At 44.8% G+C, this 19,970-nt stretch overlaps 1 protein-coding gene across 1 annotated transcript in view; it reads left to right on the forward strand.

Annotated features, from left to right (window-relative positions):
* The first annotated feature begins 483 nt into the window (after positions 1–483).
* The window catches only part of SAE1 (SUMO1 activating enzyme subunit 1), an 89,350-nt gene continuing 69,863 nt past the window's right edge, over positions 484–19,970 (forward strand). The window contains exons 1-3 of the mRNA XM_082264364.1: positions 484–624; positions 6,754–6,865; positions 16,278–16,451. Coding sequence (XP_082120490.1) covers positions 533–624; positions 6,754–6,865; positions 16,278–16,451 — 378 coding nt within the window. The 5' untranslated portion in view covers positions 484–532. The remainder of the gene's footprint in view (positions 625–6,753; positions 6,866–16,277; positions 16,452–19,970) is intronic.

The following is a 19,970-nucleotide window of genomic DNA, read 5'->3' on the forward strand; positions in this document are numbered from 1 at the left end:
GCAGGACAAATCGCTCAAGTGTGAAAGAGGCCTAAATCAACCCCACTTGCCTCATCTCTCTTGCAGAAAAGCACTTCACAAGCTAGAGGGCGCTCTTGTTACTGGGCGCTAACCTATACTTTCTCTTGTATGCTTTCATGGTTTGCAGTGAACAGTTCACACACAAGAGGCGCTGTTGTACCTAAGCACCAACTACAATTAGCATTTGTCTCCATCACACGGGGTTTGCAGTGAGCACTTCACACACTAGAGGGCACTATTGTGGCTGGGCGCACAGCTTTTTTATTGCACTTCTCTCCATATAAAGTTTTTAGTGAGCGCTTCACGCACTAGAGAGCGCCGTGTCCCCGCGCAAGCGCGTATAGCAGGCGGCTTCCATCCAATCGCTGCAAGGGAAAGGATCACGTGACGCGTCAAAGGAAAGGGCGGGAAGAGTGAACGTCACGTGGACCGTCAATTAGGTAGTGACGTGTGCAGGCCCCGCCCCCCGTTGTCCTCCATTCATTCTGTGTGTGTGGATCGGCGGGAGAAGATGGTGGAGAAGGAACAGTCGGTGATCAGTGAGGAGGAGGCCGCGCAGTATGACCGCCAGATCCGCCTTTGGGGGCTGGAGGCGCAGAATAGGTGACTGTACCGAGAACACTGCACGACCTGACCGCTTCTTCTACTTTACACCATCAGTTCTATTCACTGTGCGGGGACTACAACTCCCAGCATTCCCTGCGTTCTGCGCTGGAGCATGCTGGGAGTTGTAGTTTCACCTGAACAGAGCATACGGAGACTGGTGACCCGTCCAGAGTGGGGGCAGTAGAGTCCAGGCTGGATCTTCCCTGCCATGTGAGGGGTGTGCTGGCTTTGTACTGGAAGGCCAGCCTGGGAGCACACACCACCACTTCTGGATGTGTATGCCCCTCTGATTTAGTTTCACTTTGTATTGGAGGGTTATGTACCTGACCTGTCCCACCTGACATTGCACTGGCCAGTCAGGTTCTCAGCAGCTGGTAGAGGTGCTCTGATTGGCCAGTGGGTGGAGCTTAGCCATGGATTAGATCAGTGGTTCTTAACCTTGTTGGAGGTACTGAACCCCACCAGTTTCATATGCGCATTCGCGGAACCCTTCTTAATTGGAAAAATAAAATATGATTTTTTCAAATTCAAAACATAGGTATATATTATTTTAGGTATATATTTATACATAGGTGCACAAAATGAACAAAACCATTAAAACATGTAATTTCACACAAAAACAAAAAAAAATAATGAATATTTACTGCAAATTAGTGTGACTTTGCTGTTGTCTTTCAGAGACCAGTTCAGAAATGCGCGGCTTTATCTTGGTAAGTGCCATTATCATGTCACCTCACCCTGGCCTGCTGTAAGGGGGAGATCTATATGGGGACGGGACCTCACCTCATCCTGGCCTGCTGTAAGGGGGATCTATATGGGGGACCTCACCTCATCCTGGCCTGCTGTAAGGGGGATCTATATGGGGGACCTGGTCCCCCATATAGATCCCCCTTATAGCAGGCCAGGGTGAGGTCCCCCATATAGATCCCAGGCCCCCCATATAGATCCCCCCTTACAGCAGGCCAGGGTGAGGAGAGGTCCTGTCCCCCATATAGATCCCCCCTTACAGCAGGCCAGGGTGAGGTGAGGTCCGGACCCTGGCCTGCTGTAGGGGGGATCTATATGGGGGACCCCAGAGTGACCTAACCTCACCCTGGCCTGCTGTAAGGGGGATCTATATGGGGGACCTCACCCTGGCCTATCATGTCCCCCATATAGATCCCCCCTTACAGCAGGCCAAGGTGAGGTCCCGTCCCCCATTTAGATCTCCCCCCTTACAGCAGGCCAGGTTCCCCATAAAATAGATCCCCTTTACATAGTCTTCTCAGTGTTCTCAGACAGTCAGTCACTAGACTAGTACAGCCAGTACTACTCCAGTCCTACCTTTTTTTCACCTGTGTCCCGACTCCCGATCACAGGCTAGGTTTTCCTCCTGCAGGCTGCAGCACCACTGGCTCTCTGGCCTCTCACCTGCCGGCTTCTTCTTCTGCTGCTGCTGCGGCTGGCTGGCCTGGTGGTTCTCTCCCGCGCTGCGCTGGGTGGCCGCTGCACGGGTTAGTCCCTCCCCCCACCACACCACAGTGTGGCTGGATCGGATTCGGCCGGGAGCCGAGCTGCACAGCCAGCAGTGAGAGTGAGTCAGGGGCAGAGAGAGCTGCGAGTGCAAGCGGAGCGGAAGGACATGCCCGAAACTGGAGAAATAGTACCTGACAGCGAAGTGGTACTAGCGGAGGGTGTGCCGAACCCTCGAGACTGACCCACCGAACCCCTGGGGTTCGATCGAACCCAGGTTAACAACCACTGGATTAGATGCAGCATTGATCTCTCTTTAACCCCTTCATGACTGGGAGGAAAACAAATCCTAATGGCTGGACACAATGTCTGCAACTCTGATAGTAATAATTACTACGTATCATCCCAACTACTTTGTGGATCATACTGCATTTTTTTCAGGACGAATTGGGCTTTTATTTGGTTGTAAATGGTAACCGGTATCTCCTGGTTTTTTTATTTCAAAGAAACTGTCCCAAAATAGTAAAAAAAATATATATATATTCCTTGCTATTATCAATTACCACCTAAAAACAACTACATTCTTCTGCTCCTGACGATCACAGCGATACCACGTATTTGTGTGTGTTAATTTGTACCCGTAGTACGGCCCAAATTATGGTGTGCATTTTGCTTTTTTTTAATCTTACCTAAAACATACTGACACTAAACAAAAAATATTTTAAAAATAAAATCCAAAAACTTACTGACGCTGACCTTTTCTCTAAATCTTTAACATTGACCTTTGACCCCAACACTAAACTTGATCTAGCTTTTTTTTTTTTTTTTTTAATAAACTCCTTGCTGACGCCCCTATAGAATTTTTACTACAGGGAGGCCGCACTGCGCAGGATTGTGTGTATGTGTGCACTTCCAGGTAGCGGGCTCGTTCCAGCTGTGATTCTACACAGCACATTCCACAGACTCAATGTCCACCCTCACCGCTGATCGTTCAGAACGGTGGCCTGCCTATTAAAACAAGGCAGATTGCCGTACACAGGCAGAATGGTGGCCTGCCTATATAAACAAGGTTACGTGTGGTTATGAGTAAGCGATCATCTGTATCGTGAAACGCGTCAACCTGACATGTCTGTTTTGGCACTGTCTGTATGAATTCATCTACGAGGAATAAAGGAATTTATTGATTTCAACTAATTGTTTTGTGTGCGGTCACACTTTTAGATTTCTACTATCTCGGGTGACGGATCTGACCTGCACCAGGCTTAACTACTACACCTGAGCGGCTTTCCTTTCTTTCATTCCAGAACGGTGGCCTGCCTATATAAACAAGGCAGATTGCCGATCTGTCAGTAAACAAGGCATGGAGCCTGTTTTCCTGCAAAGGGACACTGATCTATTTCTCCCCCTAGTGAAAGCACCTCTCACACTACACTAAAACACTGGCTAGGCACACAGTTAACCCTTTGATCGCCCCTGAATGTTAACCCCTTACCTGCCAGTGTCATTAGTACAGTGACAGTTCACATTTTTAGCACGGATTACTGTATTATCACTGGTTCCCAAAAAGTGTCAGGTATCTGGTTTGTCCTCCGCAATATCACAGTCCTGATGTAAGTCATTGATCACCGCCATTACTAGTAAAATAAATAAAAATTCCATAAATCTATCCCAAAGTTTGTAGATGCTATAACTTTTGTGCAAACCAATCAATAGATGCTTATTGGGATTTTCTTTCTTTTTTTTTTTTTTACCACAAATATGCAGCAGAATACATATTGGGCTAAATTGATGGACATTTGATTACTTTTTTTTTTTCTTGATACAGCAGTGCACGAGTGCGTAATTTATCAAAGTAACGCAGTGTCATATCACAAAAGATGGCCTGGTCTTGAAGGGGGATAAATCTTCAGGAGCTGAAGTAGTTAATATATATAACCCCCCCCCCCCCCAGCTTTCTCTCCATTCATAAAAGAAAGTAAACAGATGGACAGGTTGCACAGTGACTGTTCACACTGATAGCCAATCAGAGGCTATCGCAGTAATCGGGTGGCCCAGAAATGAAAGTCCCAGGACTGATTGTTAGTAGGAGACCTGGGGCTCTCAGTGAGGTGGGTGTGGTGCGCTCCCAGCAGAAAGGGTGGCATGTGCAAATGCAGCGCCATGCAAAAAAAAAAAAGCCCAGTTCAGTAAGGCTGCATATATGTGTACCAAGGGCGGGGGTTAAGAGTAGGTCCACATGTGCAGGCCTTGCTTGCATGTCTCAGGTATAGCAATCCGCTCATTTGAATGTGCTGATGTACCTGTGAGAAACGCAGGGAAAAAATTCACCGACCCTTTTGTAAAAAATGTGCTACAGTACCATGTGGCTTCATGCAACTAAAAAAGCCCCACATTTGCTGTTGCATTGGGGTGCCATTGAAAATTAATGAAACCGCCACATGGCTGCTGAAGAGCAGGGTGTTTTTACTGCTGGTGGGAAACACGTGTGATTTCTGAGCCGCACATGAGTAAACCCAGGCTTATGGTTCACTCACACTGCATGGCCCAACACCAGACTATAAAATGAGGTCCCTTCACACCACCTTGTGACAATCCACGCCATCACACCACACTGACATTAGTATGGCAATACAACTGAATGAAATGTCAAAGTATTGACGAATGAGTAAGCAGTCTGGGATCAGCACATTGTTTGCTCTGAGCGCAGACCATCAACCATGTCCAAGGTGGCTGCTGGTATGAACGAGCCCTCCAAAGTAAATCAAAACCTAACCACTAAAATCTACTATATGATTTAGGGCCCATTTTTAAAGTGGTTGTAAAACCTAAACATTTTTACCTTTTTAAAAGATAAGTATAGGAATTCAGTTTTTTTTATTTTTTTTTTTAGGAATTTGCTTAGGTGGAATTGGCCTAGGTGGATGCAACATCGGTGCGATGCATCTGTCCCCCTCCGGCTCAAACTCCTGGTAACCTAGCTATCAAACAGAACGATCGCTTGGTTCTAAACGCTCCCTAAGCAGAGAGCTGGTTACTTTCAGCCACTGTCTCTACTTTTCCTCTGCAGTCACTAGAGGGGGCGGGAGCAGCCAGCTCAGGCTCTCAGCACCTCGGCACAGGGGCGGATCCTGACTGTATGGTTGTGATCTTTCCTGAGCCTGGACCGGCTCTGTGACGTCAGCAGACAGGGACCAAAAAACAGGTCACAGGAATGCAGAACGAACTGCGCCCCTGTGATCCACAGGAGAAATAAAGCCAAACAGGCTTTCACTGTACTTCTCCTTTAGCTCCTTTCCTGCATTAACCACTTGCCAACCAGCCACCGTAGTTATAAGGCAGAAGGTTCCCGTGAATCGCTGTACATGTACGGCGGTCTGTGGAAGCGATCCTGGGGGCGCGCACGCACCAACTCGCCAGCGGGAAAGCAGATCCACAGGGCCGGTGGCTGTGATTGCCGCTGGGCACCCACGATCGCTCCCCGTGAAGAGAACAGCGGTCTGCTATTGTAAACACAGCGGACTGTTCTCTCAGCGGACTGTTCTCTCAGCGGACTGTTCTCTCAGCGCGCTGTTCTCTCAGCGCGCTGTTCTCTCAGCGCTCTGTTCTCTCAGCGCGCTGTTCTCTCAGCGCGCTGTTCTCTCAGCGCGCTGTTCTCTCAGCGCGCTGTTCTCTCAGCGCGCTGTTCTCTCAGCGCGCTGTTCTCTCAGCGCGCTGTTCTCTCAGCGCGCTGTTCTCTCAGCGCGCTGTTCTCTCGGTACTGTAGTTTGTCGCGAGTGTGCGCAATTTTTAAGTGTGACATGTTGGGTATCTATTTACTCTACGTAACATCATCTTTCACAATATACAAAAAAAATGTGGTACCTATTGTGTTTTTTATTTATTTTTATTCATTAAAGTGTGTTTTTTCCCCAAAAAGAATTGGAATCGGCAAAACCACTGTGCAAATCGCATGTGGCATAAAAAAATTGCAATAATTGCTATTTTATTCCCTCGGGTCTCTGCTTAAAAAAAAAAATGTATGTTTGGTGGTTATAAGTAATTTTCTAGCAAAAAATACTGATTTAAGGCTCTTTCACGCGGTCCGCCTCCGCAGGCGGATCCGTGTTGCTCAGCGGGGATCGATCCGCGATCCCCGCTGAGCCGGGCGGATGACAGCTCCGTCTCCGCTTGCAGAGCGGAGAGGGAGGTGTCTCAGCACCCGCTGCCCTCTATGGGGGATCGAAGGAGAGCGGACCGCTTGTCCGCTCTCATCAGATCCGCTCCGATTACTGAACGGATGGAAAAATAGGGTTTCCATCCGTCCAGATTTCAGCACAGGATCGGATGCGGATGGCAGCGGGTGTCAGCGGAGGTGATCTCCGCTGACACCCGCTGTCCCATAGAGCTGCATGGAGGATCCGATCAGATCCGCCTAAAAAACTGACAGGCGGATCTGATCGGACCGCCCGTGTGAAAGAGCCCTTAAACTTGTAAGCAAAAAGTGCCAAAAAAAAAGAAAAAAAGCCTGGTTGGCAGGTGGTTAACACGTATGCAAAAAAAAAAAAACACTGCCCCAGTAGGCAAGTGGTTAATGTTTCCAGTGAGCAAAATGTCAATTATGAGGTGTGTGTATTTCAGAAGTCTGTGTGGTCTCAGTTCTTTGTCAGTAACTTTTTTTTATTTTTTCTTCTTTAGGCTTCGCAAGTCGAAAGTCCTTCTGGTTGGTATGAGCGGTTTGGGTTCTGAAGTGGCAAAGAATCTCATCTTGGCAGGAGTTCAGGAGCTGACTTTACTGGACCATCAGCTGGTGGGTGATGCCACAAGTGTGAAGCATTTTTCTTGATTGTGTTCTTTTTATTGGCATGTTTTTTAACAGTACTTCAAGGCCATCTCTTTTTGACTAACATTTCTGGCTAATACTCATACTATTTTTTATTAGCATGCAGAGAGGGGTTAGAAAGGTAGGAAAGTGGGAGTAGATCTCACAAAATGTAATAAAGCAGTATTAGACCCCAAAGCAAACATAAAATTGCAGCTTACCAATTCTTAGATGTTATGGTTGCATTAGTTTTATTTTTTAGGCTTTCTTTGACTGACAGACATCCGGATTTGGAGAAGCTGGTCTGTATTACATATATTGGGGTACCTTCAATAAATATACATTGGGTTCAGGCTAGTAGTGTGCCAATCCAGTAGAGTATGTATCCCTTTTATGTGATGGTATATTTTAACAAGATTGTAATAAACTATTTGAATTTTATTCATTGTGGTTTCATGGTGTTCCAATAAAGTCCCGTCTTTATAGGGGTCCGGTGGGGGGTTATCCCCTTGTTCGAATCTCATATCCCCAATTAGAAACCCTGTAATGGTGAACTGAGAATTTTGCTTAAAGCCAACACTTCCTCCTTTAGTGCCGGTTCACCTTTGTGCGATCAGAGATCGCATGTAATTCGGAGCGCACTGCTCCTAAAATGACATGCGATCTCTGTGCGGTGCAAATTCAGCCATACAGTTTGTATGGCTGAATTTGCACTAAAAGACGCACAGGACCCTTTTTTTGGTCCGCAGCAGAATTGGATCGCATGGTGGTTCACACTAGTGCGATCTGATTCTGTGCGAACTGTCAGATCGCACTGCGATATGCGATCTTATCTGGGGGTGTCGTTAACTTTTAATTGACACCACCAGTGTATCGCATATGGCAGTGTGAACTGCCAGGGGTGCGGGTGCGATGCGGGAACATGCTGTATATTGGCAGCGTTCCCGCATCGCACAAATGTGAACCGGCACTTACTGTTTCTGTAGTATGCTTTATGTTGTCTAATTTTTGAAAAAAAAAGCAATAGCTAAACAATTCCTAAAAATATCTGTCAAATTTTAGTAAGAACAAATGTATTAAAGGAGATTGTGAAATTCTCTAGAGCGTTATAATAATAAAAAAATAATTCTGCTGTCAAATACATATTAATTGAAGGCAAATACAGGGCAGGCTGACAGCTTAATGATTCCCAAAATAGAACGAAGATACTCAACACTTTATGCTAAGCAATGAAAGTTTTCGGTTTCATTGCATTTTTTTTTTTGGTAATCTCTAATCTTGCCCCCTCATGTAAATAAAGATTGGAGTGCTTCTAAAGTGCTCCTGTTAAGAAACGCATAGTTTGCCTTTGCTCATTCCCTTTGAGAATGCTATCTGCCTGGCTGTACCTGACAATACATCTCATTCGGCCCTGGAACAAGCACGCAGAGAATGTTGAAATTCATTATTTCTATACTTGCGCTTCTTAAAGCGGAGCGCCAGCGTTTTCAATCGGCTCTTGGTGCTGCCACCACCATTTCTTGTAAGGGAAACCAGCAGTTAATCCTTAGCGTGATCAGCTTTACAGCTTGTTCTCTGTGTATGCGCAAAGTCACCAGGAAGTGGGAGCGGGTACCTCCCCCCGAAAGGTGCCAAATTTGGAAGGGTGGGGGGGGGGGGGCCGGGGAAGCAAACAAGCGGAGCTTCCCCTTTAAGATGGAGCTTTGCTTTAAGGGACTTTGTGAGCATTAAAGTTTACAATTACTTCAAATAAAACACAAGGGGCATTACTTGCCATCAAAGTTATGTCCCTTATACAGTTGTCCTCGTTTAGGTGAAATCTTCCTCTTTCAATAGACCCCTCATACCCCAGTAATCTTCCAGGATTGTGGGGCCTCTTAGAACTGAGGGAGTTGACAGGAATTAATCAAGAAAGCTTGACTTTGCCCACCCTTTCTGCCCATCTTCTCCATTCAGAGTAGTATAGTTTCCATGAATAAAGAATGATCTATAAATGGAAGGGGCGCTTTTCCCCTATACCTGTCTTGGAGACCGTGTGTACATCCACACCTGATTCCTAGGAGCTGCTAATAACAGCGAAAAGGCACTTAAGGAGGATGGTTAATCCTCCTCATTGTGTAAAAAAGGCTGTTTGATCCTGTCTCTTCTGATCATTCCCTTCTTCCACTGACTCCTAATAACATATTCTATGAAGTCAGGCTGCACATGCTCAGTTTGGAGTGTATTGTTAGTTTTTTTTTTTTTTTTTCCCTTGGAGGATGCATGTGATCAGCACAGGGCCAATCCGCACTGTCCAGACAGAGGGTCAGGGGTCTTGCAGAGTATCATAGGTCAGTCAGAAAACTCCTCCTACAAGCTTTAACCAGTGCTTGGCTGGACACTGATAGAAGTCGTAAGATTGCTCATGAGAAAAGGTATTTAGCAGTTTATATTTACAAAAATAATTGCATTTCCCTGTTCTGTGTACTGTGGGAGAGCAGATGAAGTGAATGCAGGGTCCTGGGTTTAGGAACACTTTAATAAAGGATTGTATTCAAAATTTGGAGACCTAAGGAGAACTAATCCGCGGTTTGAGTTTAGCCCAAGAAATTTTAAAGTGGAGTTCCACCCAAAAGTAGAACTTCTGCTTTAAGGCCTCCTGACCCCCTGTCATGCCACATTTGGTTTGTCATTTTTTTGGGCTGGGGTGGAGCAGATACCTAGATTTGACATTGGGCCACCTAAGACAGCTCGAGCGAGAGGTCTCCTCTCTCCCTCCCTGCAATCTTCTGGGACACATCACAGGTCCCAGAAGATTGCCACTCGGGGCGCGCGGCTCGCGCATGCACAGCATGCACCTAGCTGTGAAGCCCGAAGATGTCACAGCCAGGTACCCACACTAGAGATGCCGGTGCTGCAGGTGTAAGAGGGAGAGCACTGAGGCTACCTCTGGCCGCATCGCTGGACCATGGGACAGGTGAGTGTTTTTTAAAAGTCTGCAGCTACACTTTTGTAGCTGCTGACTTTTAATAAACCCCAAAATGGGTAGAACTCCGCTTTAACAATTTATAAGACAAGAGGTTATCCTTTTTTTTTTTTTTCTTTTCAATGCCTCCTGATTTTTTTTTTTTTAACCTGAATCAGATGAATGCAACCTGCAGGAATCTTCATATCCTCTGACCTAATTCTTATATTGCCCATAATGCTCCTGCACGGTCAATTGCCATAGATGTATGTGGGGCTATCTCCTCATACAGGATGATGAAAAGAGAGCCCAGTAAAAGTCTATGGTTTGCCAAGGACAAAGGAAGTGTTCATCCCCAGGCTCTGAAAATTTCTGCAAGCCTTTGCCATCTGATTTGGGCAACGTGTACACATAAAGATCCTAATACCAACACTCACTGTGCTGGTAATTATACTGTATAATGTACAATGAGTACCTAGAGCCACTGGGCGCTTTAAATAAATTAGTGTAAGGATGACATCACATGGGTGGAAGACATTGGTGTACGTTTATGAAAATTGAGAATTTTTTTCTCAGTTCACTTCTCGGCAGTTCTCAGAGGAAAATGACCTCCGGAGAACTTCAGTTCTCACAGGGAGAACAGAAGAGAAGTTTTTCCTCTGCAAATGGCCGAGATGGTGTACAAGTGAATGGGGGGCCGCCTGTAATCTCGTGAGACAAAGCGAGATTACAGTACAAGAAAATCACTGGTGCCCGTTTTATTAAGCAGTGATAGAATATATATATATGTATGTGTATATGTATGTGTGTGTGTGTGTGTGTGTGTGTATATATATATATATATATATATATATATATATATATATATATATATAGCAGGGGGACATGTTTTAATGTGTTGGGGAGTCTGATCGAGGAAGGAGGAACTCAATAATCTTCCTTCTTCCCCCTCAGTTTACCTCCAGGCTTGTGAATCTGGGAGTGTGAATTCTGGCGGCGATTGCAGCTTCATAAACTAGCCGTTTCTGTGTTAGTCAATGACAGATTCTCCATGTGCGGAGATGATCAGCGGGTAACATGTTCTCCCCCGATCATCTGTTTCATAAACCGATAATGATCCGAGATGAGCTGCGATCAGCAGGATCACTGCCCATCTCAGTTTCATAAACGGACACCATTGCCAGCAGCATAGTCCCAGAGGAGAGCCTTCCACTTTGATCTGTGGGATTCATTCCCTGCTAGAGAAGGAGTGATTCCATATGGACTGTAGGTTAGAGCATAGCTATCCTGACGCTAGCAAATTGTTGCCAGTGTCTAGATCACCCATGTGACCTCAATCAAAGATGGGAGGGTTGGGTGAAGTTATTGTTGCTTCTTCCCTAGGCTGTCCATTTGCTTTTTCTTCATTGATTTTTTTTTTTCAATATATGCGGTATTAGTCAATAATTCACATTTGAATTCTAATAAGACTACTGTTATCTTGTGCATGATGCATTATATTTTTTTAACCATTTCTTTACATTATAATATGAAATCTGTTCCATGACCCAGGGTTGTCTGTATACATGAAAAATTTATTATACAGGATTTATATAGTGCCTACAGTTTGCGCAGCTCTTTACAACATGAGGGCCGACCGTACAATTCCATACAGGAGGAATCAGAGGGCTCTGCCCGTTAAAGCTTACAATCTAGAAATTGTGACTTTATGTACTGCTTACACAAGTATATTGTTCAGTAATCATAGTGGTGTGTTTGTCTCTCCTTTTTTTTTTATTTTGTTTTTTACTTTTTCACTCTGCATTTGGGCCAATTTCATTATTGGTCATTTTGCTTAAACTTGTTTTTAGCATTAAAAAAACCCCATAATCTTATATCCATCCATTATTCATACAGTGTATGTGCAGCATAATACAATACAAATCTACCACACATCCAGAACAAGCTTTTACTAGCACAGGACCTTGCATTGCTTTTTTTATTTACTTGACCGGTTTTTCAACACTCAATGCCAAGTAACAATTGGGGAAATTTCCCTTCACTTTATGTTCCATAGCAAAAGCAGAAAATGCGAGGAAATCCCACAGAAGTGAGGGAAATCATGGTTGCCACTAGAACTAGTGTACCCATTGGAAGGTTCCCCTCTTTATGTTTTGGTAACAACCTGAAAATAGTTTTTCACTGATAATAGTTTACAGGACAAATAGAGAGGTGAATTTCCATAATGGGACACAGGCAGCAATAAAAACTTGACCGGTGTTCTTATCCCTCTCCACTGTGTCAAAAACTAGAAAGGTTTTTTTTTTTTTTTAGTTAAACTTTAACAAATGAAGAGGAGTTATGCAATATTTACTGAATTTCTATGATCTTTGTTTTTCTGTACAACATCCTCCCATAAATGTATACTGTCCCACCAACAGGTCATTTTGTTTGTGAAGTTTAGGTGTATATAAATATATCCTATGTGCATTCACATAATTGAAGATGCCTAGCCATAGCGGAGAATGGCCAGTCTGCCAAGACCTTGTGGTGATCTCTGTATATATGCCTTATTGAAGAGCTGGTAAATACAGTGCAGTCCAAGGCATATAGTGAATAAGGGGAGTGCAACTACAGTGCCATTGAAAATGTTGATTTTCCAGGTACACATCCTTTTACTTGGACCAATATTACTATGTAATACCATACCTGGCTGGTCTCCCTGATAGCTGGAAATCGCTGAAGTAGACATCACTATCTGCTTGGCATGGAACACGGAAGTGGAGATCACTAGAGTAGCAGTGTCTACTTCAGCCATTTCCAGCTTTCAGGGGGATCAGCCAGGTATGGGTATATTATAGATGGTTACATTGATCTAACTTGGACACTGCTACTCTAGTGATCTCCACTTCATGCTAAGCTGGTAGTGGTGTCTAATTCAGTGATTTAAAGCTTCCAGGTGGATTAGCCAGGTATGGTGTATATACACAGTTAAATTGGTCCAAGCTGGAACGACGTAACGAGGTGTAATCTAGGCATGCCTGGAGTTATTCTTTAAAGCCGTATTAAACCCAAAACTAAAAATGTAATATACTGTATGTAGTTTACCAATTCTTAGATGTGATGGCTCTGCATTAGTCTTTTTGTTATTTTTTTGTCTCCCTCTGGTTTCCACCTGGTAATCTGACAGAAACATTGTTAATCTGGGGGAAGGGGAAGCAAGTGTTTAGATGGACAAGCAGATTTAGATACACTAGCACATATCTGAGCTCCAGCTAATATTTTATAATCAGTTACATCAACAGTTCTGTTCCTTTCGGGATAAAGATTTACATAAAAGCTGATCACTGTAAATACCCGTCAGTTGTAAATGGTTTGTCTCAACACTATTAACTGATCTGCAGGATGGCTTGTTCTGTTGAAAAACAGCAGGATTACTAGCAGGATCACCAAGTGAAAAAGGAAAGCGCCTAAAAAAGATAATTAGAGCAGCCTTCTATAAATTGGTAAGCTGCAATATGTTTACCGTATATACTCGAGTATAAGCCGAGTTTTTCAGCACATTTTTTTTGTGCTGAAAACGTCCCCCCTTGGCTTAAACTCGAGTCAACAAAAAAAAAAAGTTCCCGGCCGCACCGACGTGTTTAAGATTTAAAAATGGCGCCGCCCGGCGTATACAGGTCACCGCGCATGCGCCGCCCCGCTCGGGACAGGCCGGGAATAGAGAAACGTATACCACCTTTCCTGAGCGGTGGCGGCGCGTGCGCAATGACGTGTCGGCGCCGGGCGGCGCCATTTTTAAAATGAAGGCGCCTCTGGAACAGGTAAGTGAAACACAGCCGCGCTAGTATGCCCGCATTCTCCTGTACCATGCCTGCCACCCTGCATTCTCCTGTACCATGCCTGCCACCCTGCATTCTCCTGTACCATGCCCGCCACCCTGCATTCTCACCCTAGGCTTATACTCGAGTCAGTCATTTTTCCCATCTTTTTGTGGTAAAAGTAGGGGCCTCGGCTTATACTCGGGTTGGCTTATACTCGAGTATATACGGTAATTGTGGGTTTAATACTACTTTAAAAGAGGTTAGGGAATTTTTTTTTTTTCTTGAGTCATACTTGCCTAGGTGGATGCAGTAGCAGTTCCACTGCCGACTCGAAGGTTGAGAACCGAGCACTCACACTGCTGATCGCTTGGTTCTCAGTGCTCAATGAGTGGAGAGCTGGTGTCTGTCAGTCATTGCTGTTTGCGCTGCCTCACCCATAACCCCCCCACATTCACTGGAGTGCTGGGATGTGAAGGGAGCTGGAACGGCAGGCTGAGAGGTGGAGCCAGGTGCTGGTCCAGGGTTCTGGGTAGATCCAGACATTTGGGGATGATTTCTCCAGCCTGGACCGGCTCTGTGATTGCAGCAGACAGTGGGCTTCAGCCCGTTGTCTACTGAAAACAGGTCACAGGAGTACAGAATCAACTGCAATTTTGGATCCATAGAAGTACAGCTTTGGCTGTATTTCTTTTAAAGCTGATGTCTGTCTCATAGCCGGAACCCAGTACTGTATATAGTTGAAGTTACATGCAATACATACAGTGCTTGGAGCCAGTGCAGCACTTAGTGAAGTAAATAGTTTGCTTTTTTTTCCCCCTTTGTAATATAATGCATTACAGTTGCATTCTGATCACCACAAGGTGGCAGTCACAATCTCCATTCTTCTAATTTTTAAGTGACTTGCTTTTTTTTTTTTTTTTTCTTACTAAACTTGGCATAATTGCATATCTATAACAAAAAAATATACTGTTAGTTTACTTTGCCCCAGTCTGCACAGGCCAGACAGTGTTTTAACCACTTGCCTACTGGGCACTTATACCCCCTTCCTATCCAGGCCAATTTTCAGCTTTCAGTGCTCTCACGCTTTGAATGACAATTGCGCGGTCATGCTACACTGTACCCATATTAAATTTTTATCATTTTCTTCACACAAATAGAGCTTTCTTTTGGTGGTATTTAATCACCTCTGGCTTTTTTATTTCTTACAAGAAAAAAAGACAGAAAATTTTGGAAAAAAAAAAAAAGTTTCTTATTTTCTGTGAGTAAATTTTGAAAATAAATAAATTTTTCTCCTTCACTGATGTGCGCTGATGAGGTGGCACTTATGGGCGCTGATGAGGTGGCACTTATGGGCGCTGATGAGGTGGCACTTATGGGCGCTGATGAGGTGGCACTTATGGGCGCTGATGAGGTGGCACTTATGGGCGCTGATGAGGTGGCACTTATGGGCGCTGATGAGGTGGCACTTATGGGCACTGATGAGGTGGCACTTATGGGCACTGATGAGGTGGCACTTATGGGCACTGATGAGGTGGCACTTATGGGCACTGATAAGGTGGCACTTATGGGCACTGATGAGGTGGCACTGATGAGGAGGTACTAATATGCCGCACTGATGAGCACTGAGAGGTGGCACTGCTGGGCACTGAGGTGGCACTGAGAGGTGGCACTGCTGGGCACTGAGAGGTGGCACTGCTGGGCACTGAGGGGGGGGCACTGAGGGGGGGCACTGAGGGGTGGCACTGATGGATACTGACGGGTGGCACTGATGGGCAGCACCATCAGTGCCCACACTCAGTGCCCATAGTGCTGCTAGTCAGTGCCTAGATGAGCAGGCACTGATGGGCACTGACTGGCAGCACTATGGGCACTGACTGTGGGCACTGATGGAGGGCACTGATGGTGGGCACTGTGGGCAGTTGTGGCATTATTTCCCCTCTTCAGTAATCAGGGCACTGGTGATCAGTGCCCTGATTACATTGCTGTGTGTTCCCTTACCGGTGATCGGGCTCTGCTCCTTCCTCACACTGCAGGCTCTGTGTGAGGAAGGAGCACTGGCGATGAGAGATGATCTCATATGTTTACATATGAGATCATCTCTTATTGCACGGCCCGATCACGTGGTAAATGGCCGCTGTGATTGGCCATTTACCACGATCTGTGATTGGCTGTGTCCAAGGGACACGGCCAACACAGATTTTCCCCGATGCGCGCTCGCGGGAGCCTGTTTCTGGGAGGCCGTAAAAAGACGGCCTCCCAAAAATTAGAGTCCGCGCTGCAGCCGTACTTCGGCTATAGCACGGACCGGAAGTGGTTAAACCGAATAGGTCAGACATTCCTGCTGTAGTGTACTTATGCCTGTACCTGGCTAAGCAGAGATGGCCTGTTCCTTTAGCTGACTATGGCTGTAAACCACCACTAGCACACTGAAGAGGAAACTCCTGCTTAAAGCACTGTCTGGCTCTGCGCAGGCTCCGCATTTTGAAGTTTGTTCTTGTATTTGTGAATTTGCTTATGAGAAGCATATTAGGCTAGGTATGTGCACTTGTCCTTTTAAAAGGCTTTCCCAGTTTCAGGATAAAAGTGGAAAAATGACCCTAATTCCTAGATCTATTGCACATGATATCTGATAACCGTTGTCATTTTTTTTCAGGTGTCAGAAGAAGACTCTCGGGCCCAGTTCTTAATACCTACTGGGTCACTTGGTAGCAACAGAGCAGAGGCTTCTGAAAAGCGGGCTCAGAACCTCAACCCCAATGTCAAAGTGAAAGTGGACACAGAAAACGTTGAGGCTAAACCTGAGGACTACTTCAAGCAGTTTGATGCTGTGAGTATTTTCACTAATGTTATGAGAACTGGGATTCATCCCACCCAATACTAATATTAAATTCTTAGGTTGGTGTTTGTTGGTTTAATCAGTTGACAGCTTTTTGTACCTTAGAAACCACAGTGACCAGATCTTGGTTTTTAGATTCTTTGGCTTGGCTGTGTCATGACATCAGTCCAAAGAGATCTCTGTTTACATGGAGATCTCACGGTTTGATGGACTGATAGTTGTGTTTTGTGAGCGAATCCAGAAATTATATTGATGGCTTTTCGCTTCTATGAGCTTTTATTTTAGATCAGTATCGCAACATTTAAAGGTCTTTTGACCTTAACGCATTCTTTGCATTAAGGTTAAAAACCTTAAACACCTCGGTTCTCTTCCTCTTCATTGGCTCAGAGACCACAGCAGGAGCCATTGGATCCTGCTGCTGTTGAACACAGCCAGCGAGGAGGGAGCGGGGCTCAGGATTGAGAATGCACAAGTGTCCCCATAGCTTGCTCTGGGGGCACACGGCGTAGGACCTGAGAAGAGGAGGATCGTGGCTGCTCTGTGAAAATCCACTGCATAGAGCAGTTAAGTATAAGCGTCCTTTCACACAGATCAGTTTTTCAGTTAAAAACTCTTCACACTGGTCAGTTGCGTTTTTGGCTGCTTTCACGCTGCTCTATTGCATAAACACAGAATCTTCCGCTTTTTAACTGAAAAACTGAACAGTGTGAAAGGCCCTAACATGTACCAAACACCAATAAAAATGCAGCAAGCAGGACTTTTAAAAACTGAACTGCAACTGACCGGTGTGAAGAGTTCCATAGGATTTAAGGGGATGCATTTTTAAGAGTTTGTTTTTAACTTAAAAACTGATCATTGTGAAAGGTCCCGAACGTGTTTGTGTGTGTGTTTTTTTTTTTTTTTTTTTTTTTTTTTTTTTTCAGTTTTTGGTTTTTCCCCCAATTAGAAAAAAAGTTTTAATATCACTTTAAAGCGGAGTTCCAGCCATTTCACTCACCTGTCCAACGATGCGGCCACCCGAAGCCTCGATCCTCTCCCTCGGCGCCGGCATCACTGCTGTGGGCACCCGGCTGTGACAGTTTGCGGCTTCACAGCCGGGTACCCACTGCGCATGCGCGAGTCCCGCTGCACGTCTTGATTGGCCGGCAATCTTCTGGGACCTCTGACATGTCCCAGAAGATTGCAGGGAGGGAGGGGGGAGAGGAGAACTTCCGCTCAGGGCGCCGCGGCGCTCCGAGCGGAAGTGGGTACCTGTCAAAATTAGGTACCCGCTCCCCCCAAAAAAAATTACATGCCAAATGTGGCATGTCAGAGGGTTAGAATACCTAAAGCGGAAGTTCCACTTTTGGGTGGAACTCCGCTTTAAAGCAGAACTTGAATTTCTAAATTTGTTTTCCAAATTAGTCCAGAAGCCTTGAGCATCATGGACACAGCGTCTGGGGGGTTGTCTCCATGTTATCCTGGGCTCACAGAGAGCAATGCTGTTAAACATTTGGCACTGTTCTCTATAATATTGAAGCTGAACTCTGATCAAAAAACTTGATCATCTAATCTTTCATATCTCGCATCTGGAGGGCTTCTGGGGATGCTGAAATTCACTGTGTTAGTCTGTGCTACATACAATCAGTCCTGTCCCATTCCGGGTGCTACTCAAGTTATTCTGTATACTGAGCACAGGGGGTTGTTCACTCGGCACCTCCACTATTCAGAGAGCATTTTTGTTTTTTCAATTATTCACAAGTCATTCTGTCAGAAATGGATTAGGTTGATGCGGAAAAGCGGATGGTGTCACAAACTCCACCTTTGTCCAAAAAAAAAAAAAAAAAAATGCTTTGAATAGCATGAAAAAAAATATAGGGTTTTCTCTGAATGGTGTAGATGCTGAGTGACCGACTCTGTGATCAGTATACAGAAGTCAAGTTGTGTGACCAGCACCCTGAAGAGACCAGTGCTTACTGTATGCTGCACAGACTACAGTGGATTTCTGCATCCCCAGTGGACTTCGGTTTTGAGATATAAAGGATTAGATGTAACCAAGTTAGACCAAAGTGAGTTAAAAAAAAAAAAGAAGAAAAAATATATATTACTGGAGTTCAGCTGTAGGCCATACCAAGAAAGGCCCTGGTATGGCCTATGACCACTCGGAAGACTGATAGGTTTAAAGTGGTATCCCTGCTTTACATTAACTATGCTTACAAATGTTCTCTGCTACCTATCCTGCCTACCCTATGTGTTTAAAAGAAACACCAGTTCCAGTGAACAGCGGCTACAGGGGAGAGGTTGGGAGCTGCAACAATGGCTGGGCTATGGTTGACACCACCTCTCTAAGAATTCCAAACTGTTGAGTGATCCCTGATACAGGGCAGCCAGAGTCGCAGGATCGCTGACTGTCTGGGGTAGCTTATTAACCAATAAAAACACAACCTGAAATTCATCATTTTTTTTTTTTCTTCCTTTTCAACTGTATGAGTCTTTTTCTAACAAGTAGCAGGATGTTTTGGGAGAGCATGACTCCAGTCTCTGGGGAGTATCCATGACCTCTGTGGTACAAGTGATCGGGGAAGTAATTGTTCCGCACTTGCTCATTTTTTCTCTGTATTAAGTGAAAACAATAGTCTACTCATTGTTGGCACAAAAGGAAGAATAGTTTCCCGAGGCTGTGCAGGAACGTGCTGTATGACTGTTGACATGGGCGCCTTCATGATATAAGCTGCTATTGCTGGTTCTGCACAGTGCCAGTGTTTTGTGTCTATCAGGAAATATAGAGGAACAACAGGAAGCAGCTTCGCTGGGAGAAATTGTTTTTCTCTCTCCTAGCAGAAACTTTTTTTTTTTTTTCTCTTTATCTAAAAGCCATTGTGAAGAAAAAAAAAAAAAAAACCCTCCCCCTCATGGGCCCTTTTGTACACACTTGGCATTGTGTCTGCTGTTAGACCTACTGAATTTTGATGACTGGCTACAGTCTTGCCCCTGTGCATTCAGATAAAGAAAAAAATCATGTTCAAATATTTAATAATGCTGTGTTTTTCTGACTGTCTGAGTTGCCACATGCTAGCTCAAATTTGAAATCTTACAAATATTGGAGGCGCTACAGAGACTTTTCTTTTTACCTTCTTGTGCCATACATCTGAATCGGTGGATCGTAAGAGTTCAGAGAATTTTTAGATGGATAGGAGCTACAATGTTTGTTTCAACTGTTTGCTCAGCGGTATGGCTAAAGCTGTACTTTAAATTCAAACTACCGTAGTTTGCGTCCGTTTTAGCACACCCTCTCATGATCTTTGATCTACGAATAAACACAGGATCTACAAATGATTTCCTGAACACTATGGGTTTTCTAAGGAGAATCCACAGCTGTATTTTACACTTTGAAGCTCTGAGCCTTTAGTGCCGGTTTACATTTGTGCGATCAGAGTTCGCATGTAATTCGGAGCGCACTGCCCCTAAAATTACATGCGATCTCTGTGCGGTGAAAATTCAGCTATACAGTTTGTATGGATGAATTCGCAC

This window comes from Pelophylax lessonae, assembly GCF_965119305.1.
Source record: "Pelophylax lessonae genome assembly, chromosome: 7".
NCBI lineage: Eukaryota > Metazoa > Chordata > Amphibia > Anura > Ranidae > Pelophylax > Pelophylax lessonae.